Raw genomic sequence first — 17,592 nt, forward strand, 5'->3', positions numbered from 1 at the left:
AAATGTTTCCTGTAAGTCTTCACCAGGTTTGCACACACTGTAGCTGGTATTTTGGCCCATACCTCCATGTAGATCTCCTCTAGAGCAGTGATTTTTTGGGCTGTCGCTGGGCAACACGGACTTTTAACTCCCTCCACAAATTTTCTATGGGGTTGAGGTCTGGAGACTTGCTAGTTCACTCCAGGACCTTGAAATGCTTTTTATGGAGCCACTCTGACGTTGCCCGAGCGGTGTGTTTAGGATCGTTGTCATACTGGAAGACCCAGCCATGTTGCATCTTCAATGCTCTCACTGATGGAAGGAGGTTTTGGCTTAAAATATCACGATACATGGCCACGTTCATTATTCCCTTAACACAGATCAGTCGTCCTGTCCCCTTTGCAGAAAAACAGCCCCAAAGCATGATGTTTCCACCCCCATGCTTCACAGTAGGTATGGTGTTAAATGGTAAATGGACTGCATTTATATAGCGCTTTTCCATCTGCATCAGACGCTCAAAGCGCTTTACAATTATGCCTCACATTCACCCCGATGTCAGGGTTCTTGGGAAGCAACTCAGCATTCGCCTTCCTCCAAACATGACTAGTTTAGTTGTTACTAAAAAAAAGTTCTATTTTGGTTTCATCTGACTACATGATATTCTCCCAGTCCTCTTCTGGATCATCCATATGCTCTCTGGCAAACTTCAAACGGGCCTGGACACATACTGGCTTAAGCAGGAGGACATGCCTGGCACTGCAGAATTTGAGTAACTCTGTGCGTAGTGTGTAGCCTTCGTTAATTTGGTCCCAGCTCTCTGCAGGTCATTCATCAGGTCCTTCTGTGTAGTTCTGGGATTTTTGTTATCTGTTCTCATGATCATTTTGACCCCAAGGGATGACATCGAGGGAGATTATCAATGGTCTTGTATGTCTTCCATTTTCTTACAATTGCTCCCACAGTTGATTTATTCACACCAACCTGCTTGACTATTCTAGATTCACGCTTCCCAGCTTGGTGCACATCTACAGTTTTCTTCCTGGTGTCCTTTGACAGTTGTTTGGTCTTGGCCATAGCTGAGTTTGGAGTCTGACTGTTTGAGGCTGTGGATAGGTGTCTTTTATACAGATAACGAGTTCCAACAGATGCCATTAATACAGGTAACAGGTTGAGGACAGAAGAGCTTCTTAAATAAGAAATTAGAGATCTGTGAGAGCCAGATCTCTTGCTTGTTTGTGAGTGACCAAATACTTATTTTCTACCATAATTTACAAATGCGTTCTTTAAAAATCCTACAATGTGATTTCCTGGAAATTTTTTCTCATTTTGTCTCTCATAGTTGAAGTGTACCTATGATGAAAATTACAGACCTCTCTCAATACTTTTTTGCTTAACTGTATATATGGCAAAATATAATTTAAATCCTTTAATTTGCTGACAAGGGCTTTTGTCATCCTGCAAATCCGATGAACACTGGTGATGTTCTATTTTGGAAAGTCTTACAGTATGCTCCAGCAGTATGCTACCATTGTTGGATCAGAAACAACGGAGCAGGATTATGTAGAACAGGGTAGTGATTGTGCAAGTAGTCCATTATTATGTTCTTGTAAAGGAAGTGCAATATCAAGCAGAGATCATTTCCAGCATTACTACAGATTTATATCCATATACATTATTGACAATTCTTCTTAACAACATAACACTTGCAATTACATCTATATTATAATAGCCAAGTGACCTGTGTGTGTGTGTGTGTGTGTGTGTGTGTGTGTGTGTGTGTGTGTGTGTGTGTGTGTGTGTGTGTGTGTGTGTGTGTGTGTGTGTGTGTGTGTGTGTGTGTGTGTGTGTGTGTGTGTATGGCTTTGATCATGCAAAAACCAGGGAAAGCTGACATTTGCCATTTGGTATGCTTATGTATGTCGGGTCAAGAATGAACATTACAAAAACCGAAAATTGATAGGTCAAATATGTTTCGTGAAATTAGCAATTTTGGCTAACCAATATACAATGGATGCTGTGCTGCAACGCACCACGGGAGTTCAGGGTTTTGTGGTTTTAAATGTTATTGTGGTTTATGTTAGTTTAACAGTGATGTTAGTGTTATTGGTTTTGTAGCTCAATTTGTTTACTCAGTTGAGATAAGTGTCATATTGCTCTTACCATGAGTGACTTAAGTTTCATGTTGATATACAAGTAAAATGTGTAGTGGTTTTAATATCTTCAGCCACTGTCATTGTTTGTCAAATTAAAAGCACCTGCTTATAGCAGCTGTGCGTGTGTGTTGCTAACTACTTTCTGGACTCACAGGCCTGAGGATGATGGAAATGGTATAAACACAGGTTTGACCATGGCTCCAACATGCATTCAGCAGACATGTCAAACCCACATTTCATGTAATAAAGTTATGTGCATGTAATTAGTGGGACCTCCTGTCACCGTTGCTGGTTATGCAAATGTTTAACACAAATGCATAACAACCCATTTCTTGAAATTAACTCAAGGGTTTGTTGTGCTTACCAGATTGCTGCAATAGTGAAAATTAGCATAATTACTTTGAGGTCTGTAAGTATCATTTGTTCAAATGTTATGTCATGAACAGAATGTCTTGCACTTCAAGTGTTTTGTTCCATGTTTCGGGGAGTGCATGGTTGATTCACTAGGTTTAGAAAACAAATGGTATGCAAAAAAGCAAGAAATGTATAAAACCCCACTTACCATGAGGGCTGGAATCTGTAGTAGACACTGTCTCAATGAGGAAGTCATCGCTGTCTTCGAAAGGATAATCTGGAGGTGCAGTGCCTGGAATAGAATTTAAAGTCCCATTGTCCCCCCCACTGTCTTGGACCACTGTGGTGGGAGGAAGGGGAGGATTGGTGCTTGGTGGTGCCTGAGGGACATCAGCTGGGGATAGAGGAGTGATGGGTTCCACTGCCACAGTGGCATTGGGTCCTGCTGGCAGCGTTGGGGTAGTGGTTGTTGTTGTTGTTGTTGCTATCACAGAGACGACTGCAGGGGCAAGCATTGTGGGTGGCTCTGCAGTGGGTGTATTGTTAAGGAAAGGTGCAACAGGAGGGTCTGGAAGTTTGACAGTGACACCTGGAGGGCCTGGAAAAATAAAGACAGAAGCTCAAGGAAACTGGATGTCAGTTTTAAGTGGTGGCTTCTTAAAGTGAAGGAGGCAGTGAAGGCATTTGTTTTAAATGAACATGTACAGTACCAGTAATGGGGAGGTGATCCTGGGCAAAGGCCCCAAGGGTTACACTGAGCAGCAGGAGCAGGGGACACACACCCATTCTGCCCTGCCCACAGCAAAATCAAAACAGGATATTAGATCAACTGCAATTTAAATCAGTTAAAAAAAGTCTTCTTTAAGCACACGCACACAAACTTATGCATCAAGGCTCTCCCCAGACATTTTGAGCCCAACAGCGTGAGAGGTCAGGCATGGGGGGACTTTTCAGGAAGAAGTTCGAGCATTTTGCCGTTTTCGAATACCAGTGGAAGCCATTTCCTGCAACTTCAGCTTCACATCTTATCTAAAATTATAAACTTGTCCACACAGAAACTGATACAATCTGCATACACACGAATCCACTGAAAACGGTGCAGTATATGCCGGTGTGTAGTGAGTGACTGGCATGGCAGCACCCTGATACTGGTGTGAGAATGGATGAAAGTTAAGTGTCTTTGAGTTTCTGATTCAGATGGAAAAGTGCTTCTCCCGCCACCAACAAGAAAAAAAAAATAACGTTGTGGAGAAGTTGAAAATCTTTTCTGCAATTATGTGTCGCAACGGTCACTTTATTCATCTCAGTGCTTTCCACAACCATTCTTCGTCTCTTCAGCATTCTGCTATCGTCCATTATGAGCAGCAGAAGCTGGCATGCTCAGTGAGAAAATTCAACCTAAAAAAAAAAAGTTCTTGTTGCTTGACATCTTTAAGCTTGATCTGAGAGAGATGTGGGTCTATAACATGTTAAAACATTGCAAGATGACACCACTTCATGAGATTTCACAGAAAAACAATGGCGCCAAGGAAAATGACGCCGCATGGCTGCAAACCAATGAATTTCAATAAATTTAAGCGAAATTACCCAACAGAGAGGAAACAACCTAAATTTGAATTGGCAAAAATTGGCATGACACTCACTGTCTTTGCTTTTTCACGTGTTTAACTAATATGCAACTTTTGTGAAATTATGATGTCATAGCCCCACCTCTCCAACCTCAGCCTTAATCCCGGTTGGAAGAAATCATGGAACAACAACAACAATAACAACAACAACAATGGCAGACGACAGACTTGTGTTAGTGCTGCAGAAGCTACTGAGCTTATTGGAGCTGCTAAAGTAAAATCTTCTGCATCTCTTCTACACTCTAAAACCTGCAGCTGCATTTAGTTATGTCCACTTACTACCTACCCCTCTTTACCATAAAGAGCTCTTACAAGTTTTGGATGTTGAACTCAACTTTATGTTAAAGAGAAGTAGCAAGTGGACATAACTAGACACAGCCGCTTTTAGAGTGTAAGACAATGAGCAGCAAATAGTCATGTTAACAACATACTGTCATGGTTGGGGTTGGCGGGGATGTTTGATTGGTTTTGGTGTTTATTTCATGTGTGGGTTTTTCTGTGTGTTTGGTTGGTGATTTTCTGTCTGCACACTGTCTTTCTGTGGGAGTTTTGGTCTGGGTGTGTCTGGTCCCTTTTGTTTGCCACGCCCTCTTCCTGTTTCCTCCCCTGCACCTGTGTCTGATTATCCCTTATCACACCTGTTATTTACGCCTCACTTTTGCTTATCTCCATTTGCTATCTTGTGTACCAAACCCTGCCTGGTAAATGCATAAAGCCTTTTGAACATTCCTTTTTGTGTCTTGAGTCCTGCCTTTGTGTCCAGCCAGTTTTTGTCTGAAGCCCTGACACATACAGTCAACATTCTCTTATAGCTTAGTTGACTTATAACCCATCGTGACTTGAATCAGAATTTAGACGTCATCGTTGGTCCACATCAACGTCTCAGCTTTTGCTCTTGCTTTAGCATTCATGCTCACTATCCTATTGGTTGTCTTCTTCTGTGTTTGTATACAGCGTGCAAGCTGTATGCACATGCTCCACAGTTTCTTCTCTGTTTCTGTGGGAGAATTACAGTGCCACATATAGGCCTAGCATATGTACTGCAATCAATATGCATTTTCACTGGTTTCGTGTATATGCAAACATTTCTTGAAACCCTGCCGTGTTTACGGAACACTTTTTGAAGACAACAAAGTAAAAGATTGTATAGGAAAAGTTCTGTTTCCGTGTTGACAAGGCATCGTTTCATATGAAAGAGAGATCTGTTCATGACTTTGCAGTTGATTCAACATGGTCTTTTCCAGGTTTGACAGAAGAAGTCTGTGAGGAAAATAAGTGCTGTTAAAATGCAAATCCTTATTTGTAGCTATTTCAAGTATTTCAAGTACCAAGGGTTATTGCAAGCTAGGGCTTGTTTGTCACTTTTCATTTAAATGTAACAAGCCTTGAATGGTAGTAATTTTAGTTATATTTGTTTGGGAGGGAGAAAAAATCCTGCACATTTTCACAATTAAAACCTAAAAACTGTTTACCTGAAGGAGCGAAGTTGGCATCAATCACTCATTCGCACAGTGTCTTCCTAGAAAAACATAAAAAAAAAGAAAATTTACTTTGTATAGCTTTTCTCATCACATATGCACAAGCCTATAATTCCTTCAAAGGTGTCATGGTTGTCTTAGTGTCATCCTTCACTAGACTCCTTATGCAGTAGAGCTGCAAAAATTAATCAGTTCTTAAATGACAATCAACAAATATTTTGATATCGATTCTGAGACATTTAAAAAATAACTCTGAGTTCATCTTCTTCAATGTAAAGATTGTCTGTTTTATTTTAGGGCTGGGGCAGCATGTCACAATATGGCTGCATGTAGTCAGAACATGGATTCTGAAAAGCACGCAGCTTGGGGGGGGGGGGGGGGGGGAGACAAGTTGGACAACAAAGTTGACAAGCCCAGCTCTCCGCAATTTCTCTTATACTCACTCGACTGGTAAGCACTGAAAGCCGAGATAGGCATGTCCCAACTTGTCCTTTAACACTCCGAAACGGAGGTGTTCTTTGTCTCGCTTCAGCAGCGAATCGGTCGTGACGCGCGAAGCCTCGGCGCGGCTTTCCATGACAAAATCTCTTGTTAAAAGTGAAATCTGCTGGAAAATGGCTGATGTCCAGCTCTTGTGATAACCATAGAAATTGCACACGACGGTCCCGGCTCCACACAGCAATCCGTTTAGAAATGATGTGGTGGTTTCTGCCTCTCGATGGCGGCTCGGAGCGCGGCACGCCGTGCACCATTGTGGGCAGTCTTTAAAGCTGTAGTAACACTCCTTATTCTCTGTGAAGCCCATAAAATTTTCACCGAAAGCCAGATAAATTTTTCGAATGGTTTCCAGCTGCCTGTCTCTAACAGTTTCTGAAACAATTCTGATGGAAAAAAAGCCCAAATCATTCCACCATTTCCTTGCAATGAAACGACGACAAGAGGGGTGGACCAGTGCTCACTCAAAGCCTGCCCACAGACGAATGACGCAACCGACAGGCGTGGAAAAACTCACGCATGCGCATGAAGGTTCAAGCTTGGCTGACGTAAAAACATATGAATCAAATCCATATATTTTTTGCATAAAATAAAAAAGGACAGATACTTTTCTCACAGACCTTGTATCTCAGCGACAGATATCTCAAGCTTTTGTACAACAATTACTTCCACATAAATTCAGCATTATTTCATAATTAGAGACAGAGGAAGCGATCAGAGCACCACAGCTGCAGCTGCGCCTACGTCATTTCAGAGCGCCAGTAACAACTCGCCAATTATGGCCTCGCTTTCTGCTTAAAATGGCTTCATTTCTGCTTAAGACTGACTTTAGAATGATTTAAGAGCTTTTACTTTGTCATCTGATGGTTAATAATCACATTAATCCCTTTGATCGCTTTGGGTGTCGAGAGTCAGTCTCAGATGCGCTGCTGTGGTCCGAAATGACACATGCACAGTGAAGGCAGGGCAGACGGATTTTTAGGGGGGACCATTTGATCTGCAACACCGGTGTGATTTCTCAAGACAGTAAAACAGCGCCATCCTGTTTACTTTTTTGTCCCCATGTTTGTTCCTTGTTGTTTGTTGTTGCAGTTAAACTTGACATTATACCACTTCCAGTGATTCGTGTTTCAACACAGCATTGGCACATTTATAGTACACCTGTACATGTGAGTTTACTGCCAATGGCCACAGGTGAACAAACTCATTACAAAAGTTGAAGTTTTATATGAATTAGTGTAAGATTTCACGAATGGGATGTTTGGCAAATAGCAACACTGCCTACGGTAATTTGATTGTGAAAGTACATTTATTATAAACAACACACTCATACACACAAAACACTGACCGAGCTAGTAACTTTATTCAATGCAAATGTCAAGCAATGTAATCAAATTCAAAAGTGTTCAATGAAGAAAAAAAAAAAAATCAAGTTTACATTTACACTCTGACAAACGCTTCGGGAGAGAGGAAAAACCCTTGCGCGTGAAAGCAGCTCTCTGCCTCACTAGATTAAAGATACTGTATGCAAGTTTTCAAGACAGCAGCAAAAGCTGGGAACATCAAATATTAATGTCTTTTTTAACTTTTTAAAGATTATTCATGACCTATGCATTACATCAAATGATATAGAATATAAAGCCATATATTGTACTGTAAGATGTTTTGCTGGACCATTTGATTTGAGGTTACACTTTTGTTACGAGAGTAAAACCTGCATATAATGGATTCAGGTGGACCAGCGAATTTTGTCCGTTATAATCGAAATCTGTTATATGTCTAAAACAAACAAAATCCACTATATGTATAAAATGGACAAAATCAGTTAAATGCTTGTAACGGGTTAGTTACAGTCAGGAGGTGCCAAAAAAATCTACAAGGAATCCCCAGCACCAATTAGTCTTACGTATTTCCTTGATAAAATGCCTGACCTTGAATGGGGGGCCTGCCTCATTTAATGACTGGGTCAAACACCTGTCTAAAATAAGCACTAGGCATTATGTGCATTAAAAAATTACAACTGGTCGAGTCACTCTTTTTTCTAAGCCCGATGCGGAGTGATACCTTAAAATCCTAAAGCCTGATTTTTGTTTCTCCAGCTCTAACTCGGTAGCCGTGCAATTATTCTGACGTGCGTGTGACCCTTTTAACCCTCTGGGTATGGTACCTGGGTATAACTGGGCGTTTTTGACGACTTTTGGTTTTACCCTCATAATTTACCTTTAAAAAACAGTTTACCTTGCCTGTTTGGTGTCATTTTTTCAGCACAACCTTACCTGTGTGACTTTACAGTTTTGTTTTCATTCTGACATACTGCATTAAAACAATAAACCTAATTATACACAAAAAACTAAAATCCGAATAGGAAAAAGTTTGCTTTTTTACTTTGAAAATCACAAATATGTGTAACAAACCATTTTTATAACTTAAATCGCAAATATAAATTGAAAAATGTCAAAAACATATGTACAAATTTGTATATAAACAAAGTTATATGCAATTATTACATTAAAATGCAGAAAATGGTTCAAGCATTTTTTTGAACAACAAAGTTTTGTTTGAAACTGTAATTGTTATAAACTGAGAGAAGAAAGAGTGAGAAAATCTCTTGTTTGCGCACGCGTGCTGGACACAGCGACAGATCAGCGCTTCGTACACTGGCTGTGCGTTTTGCACTAAACGGCTGGTGCTTCTTTTTCCAACCTTGCCCACGGGGAGAGGCGGCGGGTGGGGGTAGCATTGCTCATTGCTCCCCAGCTCAGTCGCCATGTGTTGGAGTTCACCCCGATGAACGAGAGAGTCACGTCCCTATGCCTTCAGGTTGGGGACAGGTCTCTCACCGTTGTCTCGGCCTCCGTGCTGAGCGGCAGTGCAGAGTACCCGACCTTCTTGGAGTCCCTGGGAGGGGTACTAGATAGTGCTCTGACTGGGGACTCCATTGTTCTTCAATGCCCACGTGGGAGGCAACACTGAAACATGGAGGGGGGTGATCAGGAAGCACGGCCTCCCCAATCTGAACCCGAGTGGTGTTCAGTTGTTGGACTTCTGTGCTATCCACAGTTTGTCCATCATGAACACCATGTTCGAGCACAAGGGTGTCCATAAGTGCACAAGTCCCCAGGACACCATGAGCCAGAGGTCGATGATCAACTTCGTAGTCGTATCATCTGACCTTCGGCCACGTGTCTCGGACACTCGGGTGAAGAGAGGGGCTGAGCTGTCGACCGATCACCACCTGGTAGTGAGTTGGATCCGCTGGGACGGGGGGAAGCCGTCAGACCTGGCAGGCCCAAAAGTATCATGAGGGTCTGCTAAGAATGACTGGTGGAACCCTCTGTTCGCAAGGTCTTCAACTCCCACCTCCGGGAGAGCGTGTCCCAGATCCTGGGGGAGGTTGGAGACATGGAGTCCGAGTGAACCATGTTCTCCACCTCCATTGTCGATGCAGCCGCTAGCAGCTGTGGTCGCAGGGTCTCTGGTGCCTGTCGTGGCAGCATCCCCGAACCCGGTGGTGGACGCCGGAAGTAAGGGATGCCGTCAAGCCGAAGAAGGAGTCCTACTTGTTTTTGTTAGCAGGTGGAACTCCGGAGGAAGCTGGCGGGTACCGGCAGGCCAAGCGTGTTGCAGCCTGTGTGGTCGCAGAGGCAAAAACTCAGGTCTGGGAGAAGATTGGGGAGGCCATGGAGGAAGACTATGGGTCGGCCTCGAAGAAATTTTGGCAAACTGTCCGACGCCTTCGGAGGCGGAAGCAGCTCTCCACCAACACTGTCTAGAGTGCTGGTGGGGAGCTGTTGACCCTGACTGGGGATGTTGTCGGGCAGTGGAAGGAATACTTCGAGGATCTCCTCAATCCCATTGTCATGTCTTCCAAAGAGGAAGCAGAGACTGGGGACTCAGAGGCGGACTCATCCATCACCCAATCCATCCAGAGTACCTTAAGTCTCTGAATGGTGTGGGACTGTCTTGGCTGACACGTCTCTGCAACATCGCATGGCGGTCGGGGACAGTGCCTCTGGATTGGCAGACCGGGGTGGTGGTCCCTCTGTTTAAGAAGGGGGACCGGAGAGTGTGTTCCAACTACAGGGGGATCACACTCCTCAGCCTCCCTCGTAAGGTCTCTTCCAGGAGAATTCGACCAATAGTCGAACCTCAGATTCAGGAGGAGCAGTGTGGTTTTCGTCTTGGTTGCGGCGGACCAGCTCTACACCCTCCATCGGGTGCTCGAGGGTTCATGGGAGTTCGCCCAACCAGTCCACATGTGTTTTGTGGATCTGGAGAAGGCGTTCAACCGTGTCCCTCAAGTCGCCCTGTGGGGGGTGCTCCGGGAGTATGAGGTCCGGGGTACTTTGTTAAGAGCTATCTGGTCCCTGTACAACCACAGCAGGAGCTTGGTTTGCATTGCCTGTAGTAAGTCAAGCCTTTTTTCAGTGCACATCGGTCTCCGCCAGGGCTGCCCTTTGTTACCGGTTCTGTTCATTACCTTTATGGACAGAATTTCAAGCCACAGTCAGGGTGTAGAGGGGGTCCGGTTTGGGAACCACAGAATCTCGTCTCTGGTGTTTGCGGACGATGTGGTTCTGTTGGACTCGTCAAATCAGGACCTTCAGCATGCAAAGGAGCGGTTTGCAGCTGAGTGTGAAGTGTCCGGGATGAAAATTAGCACCTCCAAAACCGAGGCCATGGTTCTTGACCAGAAAAAAGGCGCTTTTTCCTCTTTAGGTCGGTGGACTGTCCTTGCCTCAAGTGGAAGAGTTTTAGTATCTCAGGGTCTTGTTCATGAGAGAGGGACGGATTGAGTAGGAGATCGACAGACGGATCGGTGCAGCGTCTGCAGTAATGCGGCCGCTGTATCGGACAGTCGTGGTGAAGAGAGAGCTGAGCAGGGGGGCAAAGATCTTGATTTACCGATCGATCTACGTTCCGACCCTCACTTATGGTCATGAGATTTGGCTCATGACCGAAAGAACAAGATTGTGAGTACAAGCGGTCGAGATGAGTTTCCTCCGCAGGGTGGGAGCACAGATGTGGTTGTCCAGGAATGGATAAGAGCAGCACGTGCGCAAAAGAGCGATTTTGCAGAAATAAACGGATGAACACAAAGTTTGAAATGGGATCACGGTGTGTGATCTGGCTCCTCGCCGACGAGCCAGCGAGGAGCACAGAGGTGGCTGTCCAGGAGCCCTTGGTTCGGTTCTGGCTGGTCTGGTGCATTACAGGTGGACAGCAGCCTGCCGCACAGCGCACAACCGCGGGACTGTACTGGAGCGTCTATTTTTGGACTGCATTTAAAATATGTGACATCTTTAAATGCTGCTGTGAATCTGTGAATTGAAAACCCACAGTTTAAATGGACCAGGTGTGGGAGGACTGGAGGTTTGGACCAAACCCATCATGCCTAAACGTGCGCCAACATGGCGTTATCATGGTGCTATCATGGCTTAGTGTGGCTGATGCGAGCCATTCGAGGCTCTAATGCCAGGTCGGTCGTGGCTCACTAGAGGCTGCTATGTGGCACATGCGGGGTACAGAGAGGCACATAGAGGCACCTTCATAGCGGATACGTGATAGATGAAAACGTGGGTGATTCTTCCAATAATCGCTGACACACCCATGCGTTATTCGATGGGACCCAGGCTTTACAAGCAGAGAGGAAAAAAAAGTGCGAAAACCTCTCTTGTTCGCAAACATGTGCATGCTGGCCGAAGCAATCGCACAGAGCGGCGCTTCACACATTAACATAATAATTCATGAAAAAACCTGCCGAAAATTACTAATCATTATTCAAGGTTTCCTGGGTCAACAAAATTTAAAATCTGGTATGGAGGTTGAAGTCTCCACTTTCAACAAACATTCAAACTGAAACTGAAAGTGTGGGTAATTTGATGGGAGGACAGCTTAATTTGGTCAAGTGATGTTTAATGTGTATGCGCATCAAACGACTCCAGAGGATTAAATTTCTCTGTCACATCTTTTTGCAGTTTACCACAGGAACAGTGGCTTTTTTCTGGATTAATTTGTCCCGCAAAGAGTTCCACTTCTTTATGCAATCAACAACCTCTAAACCAATGAAATGTGTAATTTCCATCCACGAATATATATATATATATACACACATACTGTATTTTCTGCACCATAAGGCGCACCGGATTATAAGGCGCGGCCTCAATTAGCGGGTACTTAACCCTTACAAAAGGCGCACGCTAAAACATATAGTCTACAAAAAAAAAAAAAGGTCACGGAAGCAAAACGGTGAGTTTATTTGAACTTTTTAACAACTTTGAACTACCGGTATTTAACAATATGGTACTCACATTATTTTTTATTATGGTTCTGTCACAAATCCATCGAAGTCTTCATCTTCTGTGTCTGAATTGAACAGCTGGTCTTCTAGCTGTGGCCACTTCGCTTTGTTTCTGCGGAAACTCCATTTGGTCTTTTTAACTTGGCGCAGTTCATTTTCTTGTTTCCCCTCTTCTCTGATTGGTTTATCGCTGGCAGCGTACGTACTCTACGCTACCAGCGTACGTACTTTACGTATTACGTAATGTTCTCCGATTGGTTTATCGCTGCCAGGGTACGTACTCTACGCTACTAGCGAATGTACTTTACGTATTACGCCCTTGTGTCAGCAGGAAATGGTCCAGCGGGATATTCCGACGGTCAAAGACAAGGTCGGTCGTTTTTACAGATTTTGGAATTCAGTGCGCACATAAGGCGCACTGGATTATAGGGCGCACGGACGATTTTTGTGAAAATTTAAGGCTTTTAGGTGCGCCTTATGGTGTGGAAAATACGGTATAAAGACCAAATATAATGTTTTATGTAAAATGGAATATATTTGTTGTCACAATACTTGGCTACTTTCACACTGTAAATTTATATAATTTTTTATATTTTGACAAAATTGGGACAATGTCTCACTGCCTTCTTTTCCTTTACCAATCACTGAAAGCACAACCAAATTATAATTATATTTGAATTCCTGCACTCAAATATGTCAGCAGGTATAGAGTATCAGCCAGATAAGAGAAAGACTCAGGGAACATGAAGAAGACTGGATGGCCTGTCTGGATGACCATCACTATTTTGTGTTATCCTTGGAGCAAACAAGGTTGTTGTCTCACTAACTGATCTGTGATAATCCGTCTGTGTAATCCCATGGTCCTGACCCAGGAACAATCACTCCAGCCTGTTGGGTTCCTTTTAAAGAAATATTTCAGCACTACACAGAAGCAGCCAGTTCACAAGTTAATGGTTTAAACCAGGGATTATTGCCCCTACTGGCAGCAGATTAACTGGGTCTTAAAAGCACAAACTGAACCACTTGCCAGTTTCTGGTTGTGTTTTGGACAAAGATCATTCATTCCAGTATTTAATTCGGATTTCAGCACAGCCCTGTGTGGCTTTAACAGCTGCAATAAAACCCAAAATCAAATCACTTTGGGATGATACAGAAAATGCAAAAGCAAACAGTAATTCTTACATGGACTTTTATTTTATTGCAGACAGTATGAACTAAGGGTGAGGGAAAAACTGATTCTCAGATGCAGGGTTGGGGTGATGCGTTGATGTAATCGATTACATAAAGAAATCAATTTGCGTAATGTGCATCGATACGTCGCAAGGGTGGAGCATGGCTACACTTACAGCATCAACTCCACCAAAGAGCATGCTGTGTGTGTGCACAAATAATAACGTGCATTAACAACATTAGTGTGACGTGAAACATTTATGTTGTTCTTCCATGACATGCTGGCGAGGAGCACACAGAAAAAAAGTGACTGGAGACAAAGGGCGCAGAAGCGTGGATACATATTTTATATATTTTGAAGTACCGGATAATTAAGCATTAATGCACTACATTCCATTTACTTGACTGAAACAGGTTCTTGCATTAATTTTATTTTGGGGGACTTTGTTGCCAATAATGGTCGGAATGGTCATTTTCGCCTTCAGTGCGGAGCACATGGCATCCAGTTCACTGAACAAAGAACAGAGCCGTGAAATAAAAATTGTGAAATCTGAGGAAAATTCGCAGGGGGTCTGGGGGCGCCCCCCTAGGAGCCGGGGTCTAGGGCCTTGTGGGGCCCCAGAAACCTCCTCCTGGAAGAACAAATCTCAAAATTAGTGCATATTTAAATTATCCTAGATTCAACCTTTCATTTGAACAATCAATGATCATGTTGAAATAACAGAATATGACATGGAAGTAGGACCTGGAATGATTTTCCTTTTAATTGTAAACCAAATTATGCATTAAGTCAGAACAATTAAACTACATGAAATTCATGAAGACTTTTCAAAAACCACAGCTAAAGCTTGTAGAGTATTTTAAAAATCAGGGTAAAATATCAATAATATTCCTTATAGTAAAAAAGCCACACATTCTTGTGTAAATTCCTGTAACTCCACTCAAAGCCACAGTGTCTTTTTTCCCATGAAAAAAGTCTACATTAATAAAAAGTGGAGGAGGAAACTGATATGTAACTGTAACACACAGATCAGTGTCCGTGGACTTATAAAACTTGCATGATGTGTAAAAAAAAATGTACCTCTGTGTGCAGCAGGAGCATCTGTGTGTTCTGCATGTTTCCTCCAGCTGCACACAGTATAAACACGTCCTCAGACTCCTGGCCCAAACAGAACACACAATCTTATTAGCCACATCCATCACATCTTCCATATTTACGGACCATTACGCTGCTAGCCGACTTTTCAATTCCTAGACATTGCGGGCATGCAGAGGTGATTTAGCCTGGAAATTTGCATCGTAGCTCTTGTGGCTCATTTTGAAGTGCCGCACCAAATTTCCTCTCTTCGGTAAAACAACATTTGTGTTGCAGATAAGCCACACGGATTTTCCATTTGAATAAACGAAAAAAATAATCGTCCTCCTACTCTGAATGAAAATAAGTTTGATATTTTTTTTTTACCTCTGCCAATCGCTGCCAACTCCTCAGTAAGGAAAGTCACTATTGGCTGCCCGAAAAGTCGCTATAAGTTGCTAAATGACATCATCAACTAATTTGCAAAATTTGCCTTTTTTGCACTGCGGATATACCTCTTTCATTCAGTTAAATTTTATGTTTATGACCTTTCAAGTCAGCATGTGGCTTAAGCACCGGTCACAACCCACCATGCGTTTTTTTTTACCGTACATTTTCTGCGGATGCCACGGCCACTACGTTTTAGTGAAAACGTACGGAGGCAGTAGCAAGAGGAGGGAGGGAGTACGTTCAATGCACGTCTCTAGGAGTGTAACGATAAAGAGAGTTGACAATAAAGCAGTGTGTGTGGGGGGGGTTGGCTTTTCTTTTGATGTGTGTGTTATGAGCGGGACCGGAGCGGCAGGTGTTTTTCGGCACGAGCATGTCCAGCCTGTTAGTGAAAAGTCACACAAGGTGTGAAACACTGATAGAGGAATATATTCACTACACTTGATTATCAGCTTTTTAAATTTCAACTTAATTCTAATTTATATATGTCTATCAATCTTCAAGATCTGATACCTACAATTTAATTCCATAGTATGTGGTGAGTAGCCTACTGCCTCCGTACGGATTTGGTTAATTCAACAGTAATTGAATGAAAATGTGCTGCTTTGAATCCGTACTGAGGCAGTACTCACAACGTGCGTCATCTGTACTGCTGGTGAATCCGCAGCCTGACCGCAGCGAACGTTCTGCATACGCTAAAACCTCTACGGCATGTCTGCGTGTGTCTGCGTGCTCCTAAATTCGTACTGAGGCAGTACTTACGACGTACGATCTCCAAATTTAGCCCACGTTTTTTCAAGTAGACTGCACGCACGTGCAAGTATGGCGGGTTGTGTCCATGGCTTTACTCAGATTTATATTTGTAGATATTTGCACTGAAAGGCTTGCATCATAACTTTCGTTGTACTGGTTACAATGACAAAGAATCTGTATCTGTAAGTGCATGCAATTGTTATTGATGCTGCAGGAGAGAGGAATAACATTGTGGGAGAGAGAAAAAGTGAGTAAAAAACACCCTGCATATGTTTAGAAATACAAATTAACTTTCTTCTGTTGATTTGTGGACTTGGAACTGACAAAAGTGATCCAAAAGAGACACTCTAGTGGAGGTACTTGCTTTTTTCCCTTTAGTTCATTTGTTTGTTTGTTTTAACTTCAGTCTTCTTAAGCCTGGTCTTTAGTGCAGTGATTAATTTTTGACAAAGAAAAAAAAAATTTGCCCCAAATTTACATAACACACAGGTAGTTGGGACATTTATTTACTATGTTGTGAGATCAGATTTTATGGTTCTGTTACTAACCTATAAAAGTGTTCACGGACTAGCACCTCCCTACTTAGCTGTCCTACAACCCCAATGAGGTGGGCTTCATAGATAATTGGCAAAGCTTCTGGGGAAAACCTGGTCTTGTTAGGAGAGACGGCATCCATCCCACTTTAGATGGAGCAGCTCTCATTTCTAGAAATCTGGCCAATTTTCTTGGATCCTCCAAACTGTGACTGTCTAGCATTGGGACCAGGAGGCAGAGTTGTAGTCTTACACACCTCTCTGCAGCTTCTCTCCCCCTGCCATCCCCTCATTACCCCATCCCCGTAGAGACGGTGCCTGCTCCCAGACCACCAATAACCAGCAAAAATCTATTTAAGCAAAAAAATTCAAAAAGAAAAAATAATATAGCACCTTCAACTGCACCACAGACTAAAACAGTTAAATGTGGTCTATTAAACATTAGGTCTCTCTCTTCTAAGTCCCTGTTGGTAAATGATATAATAATTGATCAACGTATTGATTTATTCTGCCTAACAGAAACCTGGTTACAGCAGGATGAATATGTTAGTTTAAATGAGTCAACACCCCCGAGTCACGCTAACTGTCAGAATGCTCGTAGTACGGGCCGGGGCGGAGGATTAGTAGCAATCTTCCATTCCAGCTTATTAATTAATCAAAAACCTAGACAGAGCTTTAATTCATTTGAAAGCTTGTCTCTTAGTCTTTTCCATCCAAATTGGAAGTCCCAAAAACCAGTTTTATTTGTTATTATCTATCGTCCACCTGGTCGTTACTGTGAGTTTCTCTGTGAATTTTCAGACCTTCTGTCTGACTTAGTGCTTAGCTCAGATAAGATACTTATAGTGGGCGATTTTAACATCCACACAGATGCTGAGAATGACAGCCTCAACACTGCATTTAATCTATTATTAGACTCTATTGGCTTTGCTCAAAAAGTAAATGAGTCCACCCACCACTTTAATCATATCTTAGATCTTGTTTTGACTTATGGTATGGAAATAGAAGACTTAACAGTATTCCCTGAAAACTCCCTTCTGTCTGATCATTTTTTAATAACATTTACATTTACCCTGATGGACTACCCTGCAGTGGGGAATAAGTTTCATTACACTAGAAGTCTTTCAGAAAGCGCTGTAACTAGGTTTAAGGATATGATTCCTTCTTTATGTTCTCTAATGTCATATACCAACACAGAGCAGAGTAGCTACCTAAACTCTGTA

General features: G+C 42.7%; 1 protein-coding gene across 1 annotated transcript in view; it reads right to left on the minus strand.

Annotated features, from left to right (window-relative positions):
* The window catches only part of ptpra (protein tyrosine phosphatase receptor type A), a 120,453-nt gene that overhangs the window by 54,817 nt on the left and 48,044 nt on the right, over positions 1-17,592 (minus strand). The window contains exons 2-4 of the mRNA XM_034167131.1: positions 5,587-5,633; positions 3,197-3,278; positions 2,695-3,084 (exon numbers count right to left, since the gene is read on the minus strand). Of these exons, the coding sequence (XP_034023022.1) occupies positions 2,695-3,084; positions 3,197-3,278; positions 5,587-5,607 (493 nt within the window). The 5' untranslated portion in view covers positions 5,608-5,633. The remainder of the gene's footprint in view (positions 1-2,694; positions 3,085-3,196; positions 3,279-5,586; positions 5,634-17,592) is intronic.

The sequence above is a fragment of the Thalassophryne amazonica genome, chromosome 3 (genome assembly GCF_902500255.1).
Source record: "Thalassophryne amazonica chromosome 3, fThaAma1.1, whole genome shotgun sequence".
Classification (NCBI taxonomy): domain Eukaryota; kingdom Metazoa; phylum Chordata; class Actinopteri; order Batrachoidiformes; family Batrachoididae; genus Thalassophryne; species Thalassophryne amazonica.